Source organism: Mauremys mutica, chromosome 1 (assembly GCF_020497125.1).
Source record: "Mauremys mutica isolate MM-2020 ecotype Southern chromosome 1, ASM2049712v1, whole genome shotgun sequence".
NCBI classification, from domain to species: Eukaryota; Metazoa; Chordata; order Testudines; family Geoemydidae; genus Mauremys; species Mauremys mutica.
In genome coordinates, this window is record NC_059072.1 from 302,524,563 (window position 1) to 302,543,042 (window position 18,480).

The window sequence follows — 18,480 nt, forward strand, 5'->3', positions numbered from 1 at the left end:
TGACGTTTAGCATTAGAGCCTTAAAGTGGCATCTGAAACTGAGTAGGTGCGAGTGTAGGGATTTGAATTCAGGCCTTACGTGCTCGTGGTGATTTAGAACCTGGAGAAAGCAGGCAGCCACATTTTGCACTATTTGAAGCCAATCCATTGTTTTCACATTCAGCCAGAGGTGCTGAAACTAGGAGTGCTGGGGGTGCTGCTGTAGCTCCTGTCTTGAAATAGTAATAACCAAAATACATGGTTTCAGTCTTCAGTATCCACACTATAAAAATTGTTCCAGTATCCTGCATTTTGCTCCAGCGAATGGTAGTAATCCAGCCTAGAGCTGAAAAATGAATGGATCACTGTGGCCAGGTCCTTGTTGGAAAGGAAGGGAGGAAGTTTCCTAGAGTGCTGGAGGTGAAAGAAGGCATTTTTATTCACTGATGCTATCTGATTGTCCAAGCTTAGTGAGATGTCAGATTTTAGAAGGTGGCTTTGCACTGATTCAGTGAATAGGGGTTGTCCTTCAATGGATGGTCTCGACTGTGTCTCAGCTAGTTCTTCAAAAAGTTTCATCGCTTTCATTCTTGCTTGGCATTGGTTTGAATCAACTATACTTAATCCAAGAGTTGATGTTCTGTAGGCTTTCTGATATCTTAGTGAGGATGGTTGCATTAGTGGTGAAAAATCTTGTAGCTGAGTGTCATCAATAGGGCCAAGTATCAGAGGGGTAGCCATGTTAGTCTGGTTCTGTAGAAGCAGCAAAGAATCCTGTGGCACCTTATAGACTAACAGACGTGCCACAGGATTCTTTGCTGCATCAATAGGGCCCAAATTCACAATCCATTTTAGTCAATTTCTCGGCCAGGGGATTTTAAAATTAGTCATTTTCTGTTTACATCTGAAATTTCACAGTGTTGGAACCCTGGGTGGATAGCGTGGGGGGGCGGGGTCACAAGGTTATTGTAGGTGGGTAGTGGGATTGCCACCCTTACTTCTGCCCTCCTACCTTCAGAGCTGGGCAGCCAGAGAGGAAGGCTGCTGGCTGGGCATCTAGCTCTAAAGCCAGTGCCACCAGCAGCAGAAGTGTGGGTCATCGGGTCTGGGGGGTGGGTTACCATATATCTGGTTTTCCTGACAGTCTCCCGCTCCAGTGTTTGGGGGGCGGGGGGTGACAGCTGGAGATGCAGCTTCAGTGTGTATGGGGGGGTGACAACTGGAGACAGGGAGATTGCTGCAGCCAGGGGAGGTTCCTGGAGGTATGTCTGACCCGCCCTGGGAGCCGCCCCTGCCAGGGAAGAGAGAGCCTTGTCCTTCCTCATCCCTAGCTGGGACTAACAGCTGGAGCCCTGCACAGGGTAGGAGCCCCTCACTGGGCACCAGATTTCATGGAGAAAAGAGATTCATGGTTCATGAGGCGTTTTTCACAGCCATGAATTTGGTAGGGCTCTAAACATCAGCATATTATTGTCAGCTGAGCCCATAGTATGTCACTATTTTTTCCAGTGGTTTTGTATATATTGAAAAGCAGAGGGGGTGATCTGAATCTCTCTGGGATTCAACAGGTGAGGGCCTATGGAGAGAAGGAGTAATTAGACATCACTATTCTGAGGTCTGTTGGAGAGGAATGATTAGAGTGACTGTAGTGCTGTACCATCTACTCCTGTTATGTCAGGTAGGCAGGTTAGCATTATCTTGTGGTCTGGTGTGTAGCAGAGAATATGAACATGGGCATTGTGCCTGTGTATGTACCATGTCCATCTTTTAGGTCCACTAGGACTGTTTCTGTGCCCTAGCTTGAACCAGACTGAAGCATCCAGTCCATCACATTATGTAGGAGTTTGCTGGTTACTACTTTCTGAATTATTTTGCCCAGGAATGGGATTTTGGATACAGGATGAGGTCTCCAGGGTCGAGTGATGACTTCTTGAGGATTGAGCTAGCTATTCATTTTTCAAAGAGTTTGACTGATACTGCTCTCTGAAGGAGGTATTAACAGAATATATTGGTCAGCTTCCCCTGTTTCAGCATGAAAGAGTACACAAATGTGTGAGAGAGAGCTTTCTAAAAATAGGAAAATGTTATTGTAGAATTACAGAAATTGGCATGGGACTTGCTAGATGGAGTACCTGAAACTACTTCTTTCACTTTTTGAAACTGATTAGATTTCAAGTTTATTTCTTTTACAGTTAATTCAAAATCAAACTAAGGGACATGCCTAAATCAACTTTGATTTCAAAGGGACTACTTACATATTTAAAGTTAAACACATGCTTAATTACTTTGCTGAACTGGGTCCTAAACCACTATCAATAGCCAAATCTTATCAATTCTGATGGGCTAGAAAAGTGCTTTCTCTTTTCCTGTCCCTTGCAATATACTTTAGCCACTTAAAGGCCTAAAAACCAGTAACACAAGAAGTCCACAGAAGTGGGGAGGGGGAGGGAGAGGGGAAGTCTGCGAGAGAGCGCCTGTGTGTGTGTGTGTAGGGGTAGTGTGTGAGAGATGGTGTTTGGGGGGGGGAATGTGTGAGTGGTTGTGTATGTTGGGGGACGTATGTTGGGGGAGTGTGTGCGAAAGAAAGAGAGACAAAGTATATATGTGTGTGTGTGCGTGAGAGAGAGTGTGTGTGTATTGGGTGACTGTGTGTGTTACCATGCTGTCTCTTTAAGCAGAGCACTCACCAGCCTGAACGCTTGTTCAGATAATGGTAGGCAGCAGCCACTCCTGAGCCAAAGGCTGGTGCAAAGACAGGCACCTGCCCCAGCTCAGTGTAGACCGGGTACACCGGCGGGAGGGACGGGGACACCCAAACATTAGCCCTCTGCCCCCAGCTCTGCGCAGCAGATCAGGAGGCTCCTGAGGCTCTCAATCTGGAGCAGCTTGACTCTCTTTAAGTGTGGCTGCAAGTAGCTATGTATGGTCCTAGTGCCGGGGAGAGCAGGATGCCACGTTAATATTTCAATTCCATGATTCCGTCCATGTTCTTACTAATGTGGATTTCATAGTGCCCTACTCATAGGATTCAAAGCTCCATGCTTTGATTCTTCTGTGTAAACTGATATGTCCTAAAAAATTAAGGTAGAGACTGGTTTTACATTAGTATCAGGTGGTTCTGTTATTCCTGCACAATAGTCCTGCAATAAAACTTTACATGTGGATGGAAATTTGATATAGTCGATGTTTTACTTTTTCTTTCCTCTAATCCCCTTATTGAATGGAACATCACAGAATTATGGATTAGAGAAATTTTACATTTATAGATATTTCTTCGGTTGTTCTCCATGTCCACTCAGGGGAGGACAAGAAGTAATCTGGCTTAATATACATCAAGGGAGATTTAGGTTAAATATTAGGAAAAACTTTCTAATTACAAGGATAGTTAAGTACTGGACTAGGTTACCAACGGAGGACGTGGAATTCCTGTCAGTGGAGATTTAGAAGAACAGGTTTGAGAAACATCTGTCACCATAAGTGCCGATGCTGTGGGTGCTCCAGGGCTGGACCACCTAGAGGAAAGAAAACAGTGGGTGCTCAGCACTCACTGGGAGCCCTGCGAGTCAGCACCTACCCCTCCCCTGCCCAGTGCCTCCCGCCCACCATGGATCAGCAGTTTTGCGGTGTGTAGGAGGGGATGGGGGGAGATGGAGGAGTGAGGACAGGAAGAAGTGGGGAGGGGCATTCTGAGGTGGGGGGTGTAGCCATAGGTGGACCTGGGCGGGCCACGGGCTACCTATTTAGCATCCAACCAGGCCCACCCTAATCAAGGCTGAAGCCCCTTGAATCTACAGGCTGGGACTCCCAAGCCTGGCTTGGTGTCTGTTGGCCTGGATGTGTCCCTCTCCTGCTGGTGCTGCACACTGCTGCCCCAGTCTCCGGCCCCCGTGCCTGGAGTGTGCCTTGTTTGGGTGCGTTTGGGCAGGGCTAGCGCTGAGGCCAGAGACTGGGGCAGCAGCAGCGCACAGCGCCAGCAGGAGAGGGAAGTGGCTGGTTGGGCAGATGGACATCAAGCCGGGGTTGGGAGTGGCAGGTGGATGGAGCTCAAGCCCCGGTGGGCCCCTACCTCATGGGCACGCCCTACAGTCTGTGTGCCCCTGGCAGCCTCATCTTCAGGTGCCTGCTGAGTGCTAAGGGCCAGCTGGAGGGGGTGGAGGAAATAGGTGCTCCTTCCCTGCTATCCCCTCCCCCCCTTGCCCGCCAACCCAGTTTTCTTGTCCGAGCTACACTGGGGCTTGTTAGAGGCTTGGAGGAAGGGGTGGAGTGAGGGCTGGGCCTGGGGCGGAGTGGGGGTCAAGCAACCCCCGGCAACTCAGTACGTCGGGCGCCTATGTCTGTCACATCTGGTCTAGGTATAGTTGTGTCTGCCTCAGCGCAGTGAGATGGACTTCACTAGATGACCTCTTGAGTTCCCTTCCAGCCCTTTGTTTCTGTGATTCGTTACTGCTGTTAATGCAACACAGTAGATTGAGAATTTGTGGAGAGAGGAATTAAATCATTGCATCTTTTTGTTGTTGTGTTATAGAATAAAAGCTGTTGAATAATGCATCTTTAAAGGGTCATGAGTTGGCCTCTGTACACTTGCGGTATATGACGTTGTTTGAATTGATATAATGGAAATAACATTTATTTGGGGGTAAACACTTTTTCATCCTTTATTTATTACCTAGCAGTGTGGTCTGTCATGTCTGAAGCAGGCTTTCTAATCTCTCTCTTCTGCTCTGCATTTCTTTTAAATAAATAAATAAATAAATCTAGCCTTTGCTGATTCAGCAACACTTTCCTTGGTGTTGTCTGAACCCAGAAAGCTTTGTTAGTGTACATTGAACTAAATAGTAAGAATAAAAATACTGAGATCAGCACAATAGGATATACCAATGATTAACCCAGGAGAGCTGATGCACTAAAAAAGAAAGAAGTGTTTGTGGGTCAGCTGCTTTTGTCTTCTGTTCCATTACAACTTCATACATCTTTGACATTCATTTGTTACTTGGCTGTTAAGGGAATACTTTAAATGTAGCTACATCTAAAGCCTATATTTTACAAATTCCTTAACAGTACACTTTTCAAAATGTAAACCTTAAGTAAGCACGCTGTTGAAAGTTAATGACCCTTTATTCATACAGTTTCTACTATTCTGCATGTATAACTTATTTTCAAGCAATGAGAGGAAAAAATAGTTTGGTGATACTAGTCTTATATAACACAAATCTCTTTGTCCCCTCGAGAGTGCTAGTAAATTGCCTTTTAACATCAACAAGAAATCTGTGAGCTTAATTCAAGACTTGTGCTTTTGATATCAGTAATACTTAGCACATTACAGTTCAAAGCAATGTAGAAACTGATTATTCTTTAAAATATCCAGCTGAGATAAGTGGGTACAGATGAGGACACAAAGGGAAGGCTAAATGATTTACTCCAGGCTACTCATTGAGTCATTAGTGGTACTTGGAGTTACTGTTCATTCTACTGGACCTCATGATCTGTCATTTAATGACACAGTATTTTTATGTATAGATTTAGATTCATCTTGGGTCATGTGGAAGAATATAGGATTATCAACTTAGATTTTTAGTGTATGTCTCTACAGTAGAAACTTCAGTTTAGCACTAAAAATACTGAAATAACAGTTGAGTCCTTGATTAGTGTATGGAAGATTTCAATAATATAATTCCATAGTGTGCCTAAACCAGTTCAACTGAATGACTCTTTAATTTGTATTTACTAAATTATTTAAGAAATCTGTACCCATTTTTATCCAGCAAACTGATAAACAGCTCATGGTGTAATTTTTTAGTTTTTTTCAAGATACAGTTAACCTGGATACTTCTGAATCTCCATTCACAACTTCTGAAAAATTGTAACATTCCACATTAGGACTGGTGGTGTTTATCAGATATCTAGAAAAGTGAACAGTAAAGTGACAATTTTACAGATGAAAAAATATTTTGCTTATTCAAGAATAAATAAAACTGAGGAATTTCAGAGGGACCAACAAATTTAGGCCAGTGTCCAGAGCAATGGCAGGTGAAATTTCATTTTGACAAATACAAAATAATAAACTTTGGATGGAATAAAGAGAACTACTCTCACATGTTGCTGGGCTCTTAACTAAAAAAAAAAAGATGTAGCTGTTACTTGGACAGTTCAATGAAAGTCTTTACTTAGTACACAGCAAAACAAAACAAACAAAAAGTATACTAAAAATAGTATAATGCAATTATGTATCAATATGATGCCTTCCCCTGAAATACTGTGTCAAGTTCTGGTCACCTGTCTCAGAAGAGATAGCAGAAATAGAAGAGGTTCAAAAACAGGTGTGACGTGATTAAAGGCCTGACGAGACTGCCGTGTGACACACGGTTGAAAAGATTGTGACTATTACATTTAGAGAGGAGATAAATAAGAGGGAATATAAAAATAGTAATAAATGGTATGGTGAAAGTAAATTGGGTGCTCCTGTTTACCCTTCTCCATAGTACAAGGGGAAATTTCATGACACTAAATGGCAACAACTGTAAAACTGATTATAAACTTTTTTTACATAATTAACATGTGAAACTTTATGCTAAACATTGAGACCAAGATCCTAATTACATTCAAAGTAGGATTAGATATTTAAATTGATAATGAGAATGTTGGCAGTTACAGAAAAACTAAATAAAATATAGGAAGAAAACCTCTTTTAGGACCTATATAAATCCCATGCTTCAAGCAGAATCCAATGACTAATAGAGATTAGGAAGAAGCCTCTCTTGTTGGCGGTTATTGAATATTTGTCTATGAAGTTTAATACACCTTTCTCTGAAGCATCCATTACTGGCCATTGTCAAAGACAGGATACTGTAATAGATGGACCACTGACTTGGTATAGCGGTTTCTATGATTCCGCCCCCCCCCGCTCCGCCCAATCCCACCAATTCTGATGTTTCCACAAGAAGAAAAAAATCCCATCTGTCTCCAAAAGTTTCATATCCTAATGACTTGCCTGGGGAGTCAGAAGGAATGGGGTCTCAAGGTATGAAACAAAACAAAGACTGCAGGCTGATGCTTGCCAGGAGGAATAGGAGCTAGGAGGACAAGTCAAGGGCTCCCTTTGAAGCAGGAAGACAAAGGTAGCTGCTTTGGGGAAGAACATCGGAGTTTCAAAAATACACCTCCACGAGCTTTCTCTCAGCTGCTGTGCCCCATGTGGAGGTAGTGGGAGGGAAAACAAGAGCTTCCAGAACTTTTTGCCTTGATGGGGTCTGTCTAAGTCTGAGCGACAGAGGACCTAAAAAGCCCTAGGCAGTATTACACTTCCAGCTGCATTGTAGATCTCCCAGGCTGGATAGACTAACACACTAGCTCTGTTCAAGCTAGTGTGCTAAAAAGAGCAGCGTGCACGTGGCGGCATGAGCTAGCCACCAAAGTACAGACCCAGGGTGGTTGGATCAGTCTTGTACATGAGAATCTAGGTCACACCATCTCCCATGCTACGACATTCATGTTGTTTTTTGAATCCGCTAGCTGAAGCACAGATAGCATGTGTTTGTTCAGGCTGAGAGGCTCCCAGCTGCAGTGTAGACGTATCCCTGTAGACCCTATTTTACCAGCTGTAGCTGATGCTGATTGCACTGGGGAAGTAGTACCAAAGGTTGGGAGTTCTCCCAGTTATTACTCTGTAAGTCTAGGGCAGGGATCGGCAACCTTTGGCACGCGACCCGCCAGGGTAAGCACCCTGGCAGGCCAGTTCGGTTTGTTTACCTGCCGCGTCCACAGGTTTGGCCGATCGTGGCTCCCACTGGCTGCAGGTCACCACTCCAAGCCAATGGGGGCGTCGGGAAGTGGCGGCCAGCAGATCCCTCGGCCCTTGCTGCTTCCCTCAGCCCCCATTGGCCTGGGATGGCGAACCGCGGCCAGTGGGAGCCTCGATTGGCCGAACCTGCAGACGCGGCAGGTAAGCAAACTGGCCCAGCCCACCAGGGTGCTTACCCTGGCGAGCCGCGTGCCAAAGGTTGCTGATCCCTGGTCTAGGGACTGTGCCTGAGTTAATACTCCCTTTCCTAATCCCAGAAATTCTGTCATGATGAGATTCCTGTGCAAAGCCCTAATGTAAACTTTATTCCATTCATAATCACAATCCAACCACCCAGATTTTCTAGTTAACATTATTAAGTTTTCTGTTATCTGTGCCCTTTTAAACTAAATTGGAGTTTTACTGTGTGAATTATTTCAAGTAACTGTAGCAGAATGGTTTTGCGTGTCATTTTATATTATCTCCTTTGAAAATGTTTTAGCAAATCACATAATTGTGACATGCTAGTAAGAGTCAGTTTTAAGCTAAACATGAAGTTTTGTCAGAGGTTAAGTAATGCCACAGAACAATGAAAACTATTTCATTTTCCAGTGTTTGTTTCTAATTTCATGCATTAAAACGTATTGAAGATTTTATTACATTTTTACACACTGCAAATATTGCTGCATTCCAAAGTTAAAATACATGGAGAAAAGGTTGTCATTTCCTTTTATAAGAAAATAATAAAATATTAAACCTTATTAGAAGATTCACTAAAGGGTTTACAGAAGTAGACCATATGGTATGCACGTTCAGACTTCAGAAATGCTCGCTGTTGCAACAGATTTACAATTTATTTAAAATCAGAACTTAAATTTTATACTAACTCAATGTTTTTGTTATAGGCCAGAACTATGATGACAGTTGGCCTGGGTGTTGCAGCTGTTGCATTTGCAGGTAACTGAACAGCCATCTGAACATGCGGTCCCAGCATGATATTGTGCCCAAAAGGGTTAATGCGATATATAAGCAGGAGCATAAGAAGTAGTAGGAGTAGGGAGGTTCCATATGCCACTCGTGAGCCCATTACTGGAATATTGTGTCCACCCTTGAAGAGAGAGAGAGAAAAATTGGAAAGGTTCCGAAAAGAGCTACCAGAATGGTTTGGTGTCTGGAAACCCTGACCTAATGAAGTTGAATGTGTTTAGCCATCAAAGATCATAAGAGGTGACGTCATCAGTCTACAAGTACCTACACAGAAGGAAGATATGGGATAATAGAGTGCTCTTTAATCTAGTTTACAAAGGCATAACAAGATACAGTGGCAGAGAGGTGATGCGCCTTTTTCCCACTTTGAATTTGTCTAGCAAGTTTTAGCAGTGAAGGTAATTAACCATAGAAACAACCAGTGTTCCCTCTAATTTTTTATGTCCATGTGTGGAATGAATTTTGTTGTGTCCCCCAATATGGAGGTGATGTGTGACAAATCACCTTCATATTGGTGCAAATAACACAATTAATGTGGTGGGGGTAGGGCCAAAGGGTTTGTAGTGTGGGAGGGGGCTCAGGGCTGGGGCAGAGGGTTGGGATGTGGGGGGAGGAGTGAGGGCTCTGGCTGGGGTGCGAGCTGTGGGATGGGGCCGGGGATGAGGGGTTTGGGATGTGGGAGGGGGCTCGGCTGTGACAGAGGGTTGAGGTGTGGGCTTTCGGGTGGGGCCAGGGATGCAGGATTTGGGGTGCAGGCTGCCCCAAGGCTGCAGTGGGAAGAGAGGACTCCCTCCAGCCCCCTCTCACTGCAGCAGTTCGGGGCCGGGGGAGAGGTGCCTCTCCCTGTCATGGCAGCTCCAGTGGGGCTGGGCCGAGGGAGGGGCACCTCTTCCCTGGCTGTGGCAAGTCCGGGGCAGGTCCGCACTGGAGCCAGCGGGGAGAGGCCTCTCTCCCTGCCGGGCAGGTCCACACTGGGGGAGAGGCATCTCTCCCCGCCACAGCCCTGAGCCCCTGCATGGGGCTTAATAGGCAGCTGTGTGGACGTGCAGCTTAGAGGGAACTTAGGGAACAATTTACCCAGGGAAGTGGTAGATTCTCCATCTCTTTAAATCCAGATATGTTAATTTGAAAGATAGATTCTAGTTCAACCACAAATTATTGGGTTTAATTCAGGAATTACAGGTTGAAATTCTATGGCCCATGTTATGTGGGAGGATCAGGGGTTCCTTCTGGCCTTGAAATATACAAATTGATTTCTGTTCACTTCAGGTAATCAAATCAAACCAAACCATATTAACTTGATTTCTTTGTAAACCTAAGCACACACTTGCATGATTGAAATGACCTATGTAGACATCTTGATCGTTAAGAATGAAAGCAAAATGCTATCTGGCAAAGGCATTATCTTATTTTAAAAAATAAATAAAATTGCATAATGATGACTAAATTTTCCTGTATATAGTAAGCAAAAAATAACAACAAAACAACAACCAAACAAAAAAACTGATCATTCCTACCATGACTCTGATGCAATTTCTGATACTGAACTTAGTAGACCTACTCCATTCTTTCCCAAAATGGAGTAGAATTTACTGACTGATGAATAGAGCTCCATCCAGTCTGTTTTGTATTTAGAGGGGTCATGGCTATGTTGGGTCTTTAATGGTGCTGGATCAAAAAAGACTCCGTTTTTCACTAAATAAAAAAATAATGCAAAGAATTACCATTCAGTGTGATATTGGTGCAAGGTTGTATGAACACTGTAAGGAGTAAATTTGGAAACAACTTTGAGCTGTACTTATTTTGGTGAATTACATTACAAATACAAGCTATAATTGCTAATTGCAGTATTTCCTACAATTTACAAGCCAAATATCTCAGTTTATCCTAGCCAAACATATCTGAATATATTGGCCTGGGGAACAAACGTGAATCTTGCAATTCATTACTTTCTTTTTAGATAAAAACCGAACTTCTCCCTCTTCTTAATATAAAGATTGAAAAATGCAACCTATTGCAAACTCATCAGAGAACTGTTCTGGGCCTGACTACAAAACTGACTGCTCAGGGAACATCTTGAAAAGCTGTAAAGTGCAACAGTTCTTGCCAGCAAACAAATGACATGAATAGAGATGTGTTTGATTTTTAGACCAAAAGTCCTGTACTGGTATTATACTTGCAAAATAAGTGTTTGCACAGGTACACTTAAAAAAGAAACCTTCACAGATGTTAAGTTTTTTGATTTTTTTTTTAATTATTATTATTTAATTGTTTTTCAGGTCGCTATGCTTTCCAGGTCTGGAAACCACTGGAACAAGTATTCACAGAAACAGCAAAGAAGATTGCAACCTCTGTAAGTTTAGAGGTTATTTTACCATAAATAATTTTAAATTATATTTAAAATCACAAACATGATTTTAAATTGAAGAGGAACATTTTAGGATATCTAGTTAGGTTTTCCAGTGCAAGATTATTCTCAACGCTACATGCTCCAGTGCTTTGTTCGGTGTAGTTTTAAATGCTTCCAGATGAATTTTTCTCAAAAGATGTTGGCGCAATATAGCGTATGAGTCTAGTTCCCTAATATGATTTTCCTAGTCTCAAAATTGTTTGCCAGAGAGTGTATAAGGAATGTAATCATGGCACACTTAACTATGGCAAACTTCTAGAAGGATCCAAATGACTACCCATGACCTAAGATATCACTTTAAATGATGGAAAACAAAAATCTCTAGTCACTTTTCTTTCAGACATGGCTTATTAAAACGTAAACAAATTGCTGGGGAGGTTTTTCACGGTAACATGAAAAAGAATTGAAGCCTGTTTTCTCTCTGACAGATCAGTTGTGCTTTTATCCACTGTGCCCGAGCTAACAGCTACCTGAATTTTTAACCAGATTGCCTCTTCTCCTTCATCCTGTGTTCCACAAAATGGTATGTGCATCAGTGGAATCTTTGCTGTGCACGCTCCTTAGTATCTACTCTTGGCTTCAGTGACTGTGTCCTCTCCTGGAATCTGGGCTAACAAAAGTTTCTCCCATTCCTCTCTGAGGAAGCAAAGTCCCACTAAGGGGGATATTTGTTTGTTTCAGTGGATCCCTTCAGAGGCCTCAGGATATGGACAGTTCTGTATTCTTCGCAGTGTGGAATGCTCTCCCTGTAGGGGGCATGCTGAGGTTTAATATTTAGCGCAAAGCATATGGATATTCAAGTAAAAGCAAACCTTAGTCAGCACCATGTCCCCTCTGTGGTGAGATCAAGGGCAACAGGGTCTCTTCACCCTCCCAAGCAGAGTAGTAGGTTGTAGAATTTAAATGAACACAAAAGCAAACAGCAAGTGACTGATTTTTCACACACGATGCCATGATAATGCCACTTCTATAGCAATGTAGATGGGGATCAAAGGTGGGTAAAGCATGGAGCTTAAGAGAAAAAACAAAATTGTGGAATCTAACTTTTGTGGGTACCATTATAAAATAAATTCTTACTGTTCGGGTACACTGGAATTTAGGATGCGCTGCCATGTGTGTAAGTGAATGTGCAAAGCATAGGGCTGACTTCAGAATCCGTACACTGGCTGAGTCCAGCTGACGGGTGGACTCTTTCTTGCTCTATAGGTCTAAAAAAGGCACTCAGGTGCCCCAGCTTAATTACCCTTCTGTCTAGAATAATGTACTCTTTTTCTTTGAGTGTTTGTTGACGGGGATTCCAATCAGGTGTGCGCACGTTGCGTGCACAGTTGCTGGAAATGTTCCCCCCACAGCAGCTCCCATCGGGTCGGCTGTGGAGCCCCCTTGAGTGGCGCCTTCTTGGCGCTCAATATATGACCCTGCCGACCCGCTCCCTCCTCAGTTCTGTCTTACCGCCTGTGACAGTTTTTGGAACTGCAAGTGGCTTGCTTGCAAGTTCTCCTCGCTTCCCCTAGCTTTCTAGTGTAGTTTATCTCAGTAGTATATAGTTGTTCTAGTTCAGTGGTTCCCAAACTTTAACAACCTGTGAACCCCTTTCACTAAAATGTCGTCTTGCGAACCCCCTCCTAAAAATGAATATTTCCAGGGATTTTCTCCTTTACCCGAGTATAAATTATAAAAGCAGTGATCTTGAAAATATAAAAATTGTTTTTATGACATGCTTATTACACACTTTATTATTAATTATTATTTATAATTACAGTATTTTTATTACATTAAGAAAACGGTAACACTCTTCCAAGATCTCACTTTCGTAGCTTGTATCACTTTGAATAAGCCTGTTATAAGACAAGGCTCCTATGTTTCATCAAGGAGTATCAGATGTAAAAAAGCATGAAGGTATTTAAGAAGCCAACTCAAAGAGTTCCTCCTACACAGGCATTCAAGTCTTGAGCAGTCCAGGCGAACAACGCAAGTTACAACAAAGCTTAGCTGCCTATTTAATTTTAAAAAACAACAAAATATATTCACCTCTCTTTCCATTTCTTATAAGGAGTCTTGAAGTTTACCTCTCTTCAGTGTGATAGATATGCTTACTTTTTGACCTGCTTAGCTCTAGAGGTCCAGGGACTCTGGGCTGCTGGCCCCGGGCTGCCCAGGGTCCCTAGGGACAGCTCTGTCCACCATTAGGGAATTTTTCCCCGAGAACCCCCTGTAACATTTCGCAAACCCCAGTTTGGGAACCGCTGTTCTAGTTTGGTTAGTTAGTAGTAGTTTCTGTTGGGAGTGGGGGGTTCCCCCTCCACCCCGACCTTTCCCCTTGGGGTATGCCTCGATCCCTGGGGTTCAAACCCTGCAAGTCCTGCAACAAGCCCATGCCAACAGGCAGTGGTGCAAGTAGAAATCATTTCTTGCTGGTACTGCACTCATGGAAGGTACACAAGGGGGGGCACTTGACCTCGCATGTGACTCCGCCCCCCACCACCCTGGGGCCCCCATGCTCTCCCCGTGGCCTCCAACACCCCCCTTTGTATATACAAACATCAACATGCTTAACTACTCACTTTCCCCCCAAATATGTAGTATTTCAGTCTGTTTATATGGAATGTGGAATTGGATGAGGAGCCATTTCAGCATATGTATGACTTATTAAGAGAAATTTTAAGTAGAACTGTATCCTAAACTGCATTTATGGTATTGTACCCAAACGTATTTCAATGGGAGATTCAACTTCCTTTATAGGAACAAACTCCTGAAACTCTTAGATCTCACAAAATTGGTCCATAGTAATGCAAATAGTTCCATTGCCTTCAATGGGATGGATCAAATGATTAAGGGTTTACAGGATTAGGTTCCAATTTTGTAAATTGTCCTGGATGAAACTGACAATGCTTGAGGTGTCAGATCAGAAGGCACTTCTTTGAAAAAAGGTGGGCAGATGTGGGATAAGTCTTAGCTCTGTTGCTAAGATGAGGAACATATTTTCAGCAAAGTTCTTGGCAGGTTCTTGGCTGATTTAAGGCTGTCAGTGTCCAGCATTATAATCTTCACTTATAGTTCTCTGACCTACAAAGTTGGAAAATGAGGCATTTGTTTTCTTTGTTTTGCTGCTCCAGTTCCAGTTAACAAAATGCATGTTAGACTAGTTTGGCTGCAAAGAAGAATTCTAGGTACACTGGGGATAACACCTGATTCCCATCAGGCTGCAGAACTGGGCTGACATCAGAATCTAAATGTCCTCTGGTCAGTGTAAGCAGAGGCATTCCTCTAATGATTTGAACTTGATGCGATGCAGTATGGATGTCATGGATAATTCAGAACAATGGGGAGAAACAGAATCCAAAACATTGTTTAAACACCTTCTGTCGCCCCCACTCCTCCCCTTTTGAGGACTTCTGACCAATGTAACAGCACAATACATATGCTAACAGACTTAAACAAAGTGCAGGTCCCCGCCTGGTCCCACTCTCCAGCACTGCAGAAGAGGCATGCCAAGCAGGGTAGAGGCAGATCTCCTGTGAGACCCTCCTCTGCAGTCTTGGCCAATGGGGCACGTCCCAGAGAGGGACACCTGGCCCCAAGACCCTTGGAGTTGGCACTGGGAACTTCAGACCCGCAAGGAGTACCATTGAGCCTGGGGCAGTTGGACTCCCCAGTTCATATGGTGGAGGAAGTGGGGCTACCATCTATTCTGAACACCTTTGAGGCTGCACGGGACCTCATTGCCATGTTAGCTTTCTACATCAAGCGCACAAAGCCATTCAGGAGGTCAAACCAGCTGTTCGTGGCTGTGGCAGACCGCATGAAAGGACTTCCGGTCTCATCTCAAAAATTATCTTCCTGGATCACAGCCTGTCTCCATACATGTTATGAGCTGGAAAAGGTCCCAGCCCCTCCTCTTAAGGCTCACTCCACAAGGGCACAGGCTTCATCAGCTGCGTACTCCTGGCCCAGGTACCGATACAAGAAATCTGCAGGGCAGCTACTTGATCCTTGGTGCATACATTCACCTCTCACTGTGCCATCACACAGCACGCTAGAGATGATGCAGCTTTCAGCACAGCGATGCTCTAATCAGCGATTTCTTAACTCCGACCCCACCTCTGGGGTAAAGCTTGGAAGTCACCCGATTGGAATCAACGTGAACAAGCACTCGAAGAAGAAAAAACGATTACTCACCTTCTTGTAACTTGTTCGTCGAGATGTGGTGTTCATGTCCATTCCAATACCCATCCTCCTACCCCTCTGTTGGAGTAGCCAACAAGAAGGAACTGGGGAGGGGCCAGGTCGGCAGGGTCATAAATTGAGCACCATGAAGGCGCCACTCTCGAGGGCTCCAGAGCCGACCCAACGGGAGCTAATGGGGGAATAATTTTCGGCAACCATGCACACGGCGCGTGCACACCCGATTGGCATGAATGTGAACAACACATCTCGAACAACAGTTACAAGAAGGTGAGTAACCGTTTTTTTCCCTCCCTTCAAATTCCTTCTTTAAATCTTTCTTTTGGCTAGCTTTGCAAGGATGGTCTCCAGTGCAGTTTCTTTCTTCTGACTTGTCCTACTCTATTTGCAAACTTAAAAATTTCAAGCATCATACTCAGCATCTTTCACATTGTTCAGTGTTTATTTGTTATAATCTTCATCCCTCTGTTCTCTTCCGTGTTTGCCAATATTTCCTCTGTGTGTCTTATTTAGATTGTTTGCCAGGGCAGGAACAATATCTTTGTTTTTCTCGAAAGTGCGTTGTAAATTTATGGTCCAGTATGTGTATTAAAAAATGTCCAACAGTCAACCAACATTTTTTGGCATTTCTGTTTTCCTCTTGAGTATCTGTGTTGGGATATGTTTTCCCAGAATGTATCAATTTAATTATTTTCTGCCTGTGACTCAGCAGATGTGGGCAAAGCAGAACAAAACTGATATTTCCATCTTCCAGCTGTGGAAGGAGAGCGCATATTAGGGTATCCTTTCCCTAGGATCCTGCAGAATCCCCTGCTGCCCAAACTCCTTTGTGCTCTATCTGTATGGTTTTTCTGAAGAGGGATTCAAAGCTAGAGAACGTAATCAATAAGAGAGTTCCTTTTAGTCCCCTCTGTCTACAACATATTGCTTTCTGGACAGTGACTACTGAACTAGTAGCTATCACAGCAATCATTACTTCTACTCATGCTGCTGGAGTAAACATTTAGTAGTAGCATAGTTGTCTATGGTTAATGTTCTCACAGGAGAGACTAGCAGGACACATGGAAATTTTGGGACCCGTGGGTATATGCTATAGGTCCCTGTGGTTCACCTCAGGCTCTGTATAATCAGAGACTTCACCCAAATCCTAATTTTATTTGTTTGCATCAATTCCTAGTTAATTACATTCACAGATAGAGTAAACAACATATTGATTTTCTTCCAGATCACTAACTGAACTCATGCTGAGTGATTATTAAATGGTCATTTAAAATGCCTGTAATCCTGTATCTTGTGTTTCTCACCTATTTTTTATGTAAGCAAAAAGCATGAATAGTCAACAATTCTGGTAATCTTTTAATTAAGATTAGTAACTGAAATGTATTGAAATTTACTCTGAATCACTACTTCCCACTTAACTGTAACTTAGGCAGTTAAGTATATGTATATAAGTGAAAATACTACTGAAGTCCAGCCTTCAGGTTTCTACTGTAATATGTTATTTCAGTGAAAGGATTAGAGGAAATATTTGGGTTTTTGTTCTTGTTTTTTATTTTTCATTTTTTATAATTTTTTTTTTTAGGGGATTTAAGTGTTTACATCACCTAGCATCTCCTGTAATGCGGCTTTTCCAGAGAAACACGTCTTTTCCAATTAACTTAGCTTTTCAAAGTGTCATTTGCCACTGGTGTCACTAGTGCTGCTTACACTGTTCTGCTAATTCTGCGGTGACATGAGCCTGTCATCACCAAAAAGAGGGAAACATTAATTAGTAATTGGTTTGCATTACTGAGGTAGATATTACCATTATTATAACTTGAGTCACTTTTAAAGTAAGAAATAAATGAAAAAGAGGTATTTTAATGGCACTCCCTTGTTGAATTGTTGACACATATGAAGACTGAGCTATAACAATATTAATTCTAAGATAAAATGAATGTCCATGGCCCTCAGTACACACACTCATGGAAATTCCCTATTCCACAATGAATATATCGCCTCTTTAGCAAACATGGAGTACTACAATAATTAGTTTGCAATTCTCTCCTTTCCAGTCAGAGTTTGGGATTCTACTCAGTCAGGCTATCATGTGACTGTCAGAGTCTAGGAATAAGATTGGGGGATCACATCTTCTGTGGTTCATATAACTCAAGTCAGCCCTTCTAACACAATGTATAAAGTAAAGATGTTGAATAGTCTGGGAAGAGGAAATGAATCTTGAGATTTGCAACATGTGCAGTATTACAGTGGTACCAGAGTGCCACCGTAGGTTGTATCATGACATCTTTTTAATGGTTGATCTTTCTAAGTTCCCTAAAATCAACTTGCTTAGTTGGATTTCTTTGAAATTTGGCATACTTCAGGAGGATGCATGGTAGAGTTAGTGAGCCAAATTTTGAGTCATTTGGGCATGGGATTCCAGAGAGAGAAGCCCTGAAAAATGCTGCATGTTTGTTTTGTTTTCTCAGAGCTAGAAATCAAACTTTTGATGATGTGATGTGGGTCAAAATGGTTTCAAGCTGACAAGATTTACGCAAGGTAGTGTAGGCACTCACTAAATCATTTTTACACTGTGAATGTGCCAATACAGAAAAATAGCTAGTGGGTTTCCATTCCTGCCATTTTGCATGCTTTAAAGCTCAATTCTTATAAGTGCTGTGAAGTCTGAATGGTGAATTGGATTGCTTTGAAATTCGGTGTGCCTTGTGAGGGTGCCAGTGATCCACATTTAGAGTCATTTGACCCAGGGGTTCCTGAGTTACAGTCCCCGCCAAAAAATAGTTTCCTTCTGCTGCCTTGTTCTGCTTCACTGAGAAGTACTGATGACTAGATGAATCACAGACGTCCTTATGGCTGTGAATTCACCCTTCCATTAACATAACCAAGGTTAAGTTCCTCATTTCCCTCCCCTCTATCGTCCCACCCCAGTGACCAAAGACAAAAGGAGTTTTGGATTGAGTGACTGGAGATTGGCTACAATTTATGAGTCATGGGTAGTAATTTCATTTTGAGGGGTGGGTTGTGTAATCAAAGTGTTTAAGGAAAGAAAATTGGGCATGTGAATCCTTCCTGGGAGGGGAGGTGTATTGAAGAGTGGGGGAATATGATGAGAGGGGTTGAGGCTGCAGTGAAGAGAACAGGG

At 42.9% G+C, this 18,480-nt stretch overlaps 1 protein-coding gene across 2 annotated transcripts in view; it reads left to right on the top strand.

The window, feature by feature from the left end:
- Positions 1-18,480, top strand: part of DNAJC15 (DnaJ heat shock protein family (Hsp40) member C15) — a 42,967-nt gene that overhangs the window by 2,287 nt on the left and 22,200 nt on the right. For both annotated transcript variants that reach the window (XM_045012792.1, XM_045012801.1), the window contains exons 2-3: positions 8,662-8,713; positions 11,023-11,096. In XM_045012792.1, coding sequence (XP_044868727.1) covers positions 8,662-8,713; positions 11,023-11,096 — 126 coding nt within the window. The remainder of the gene's footprint in view (positions 1-8,661; positions 8,714-11,022; positions 11,097-18,480) is intronic.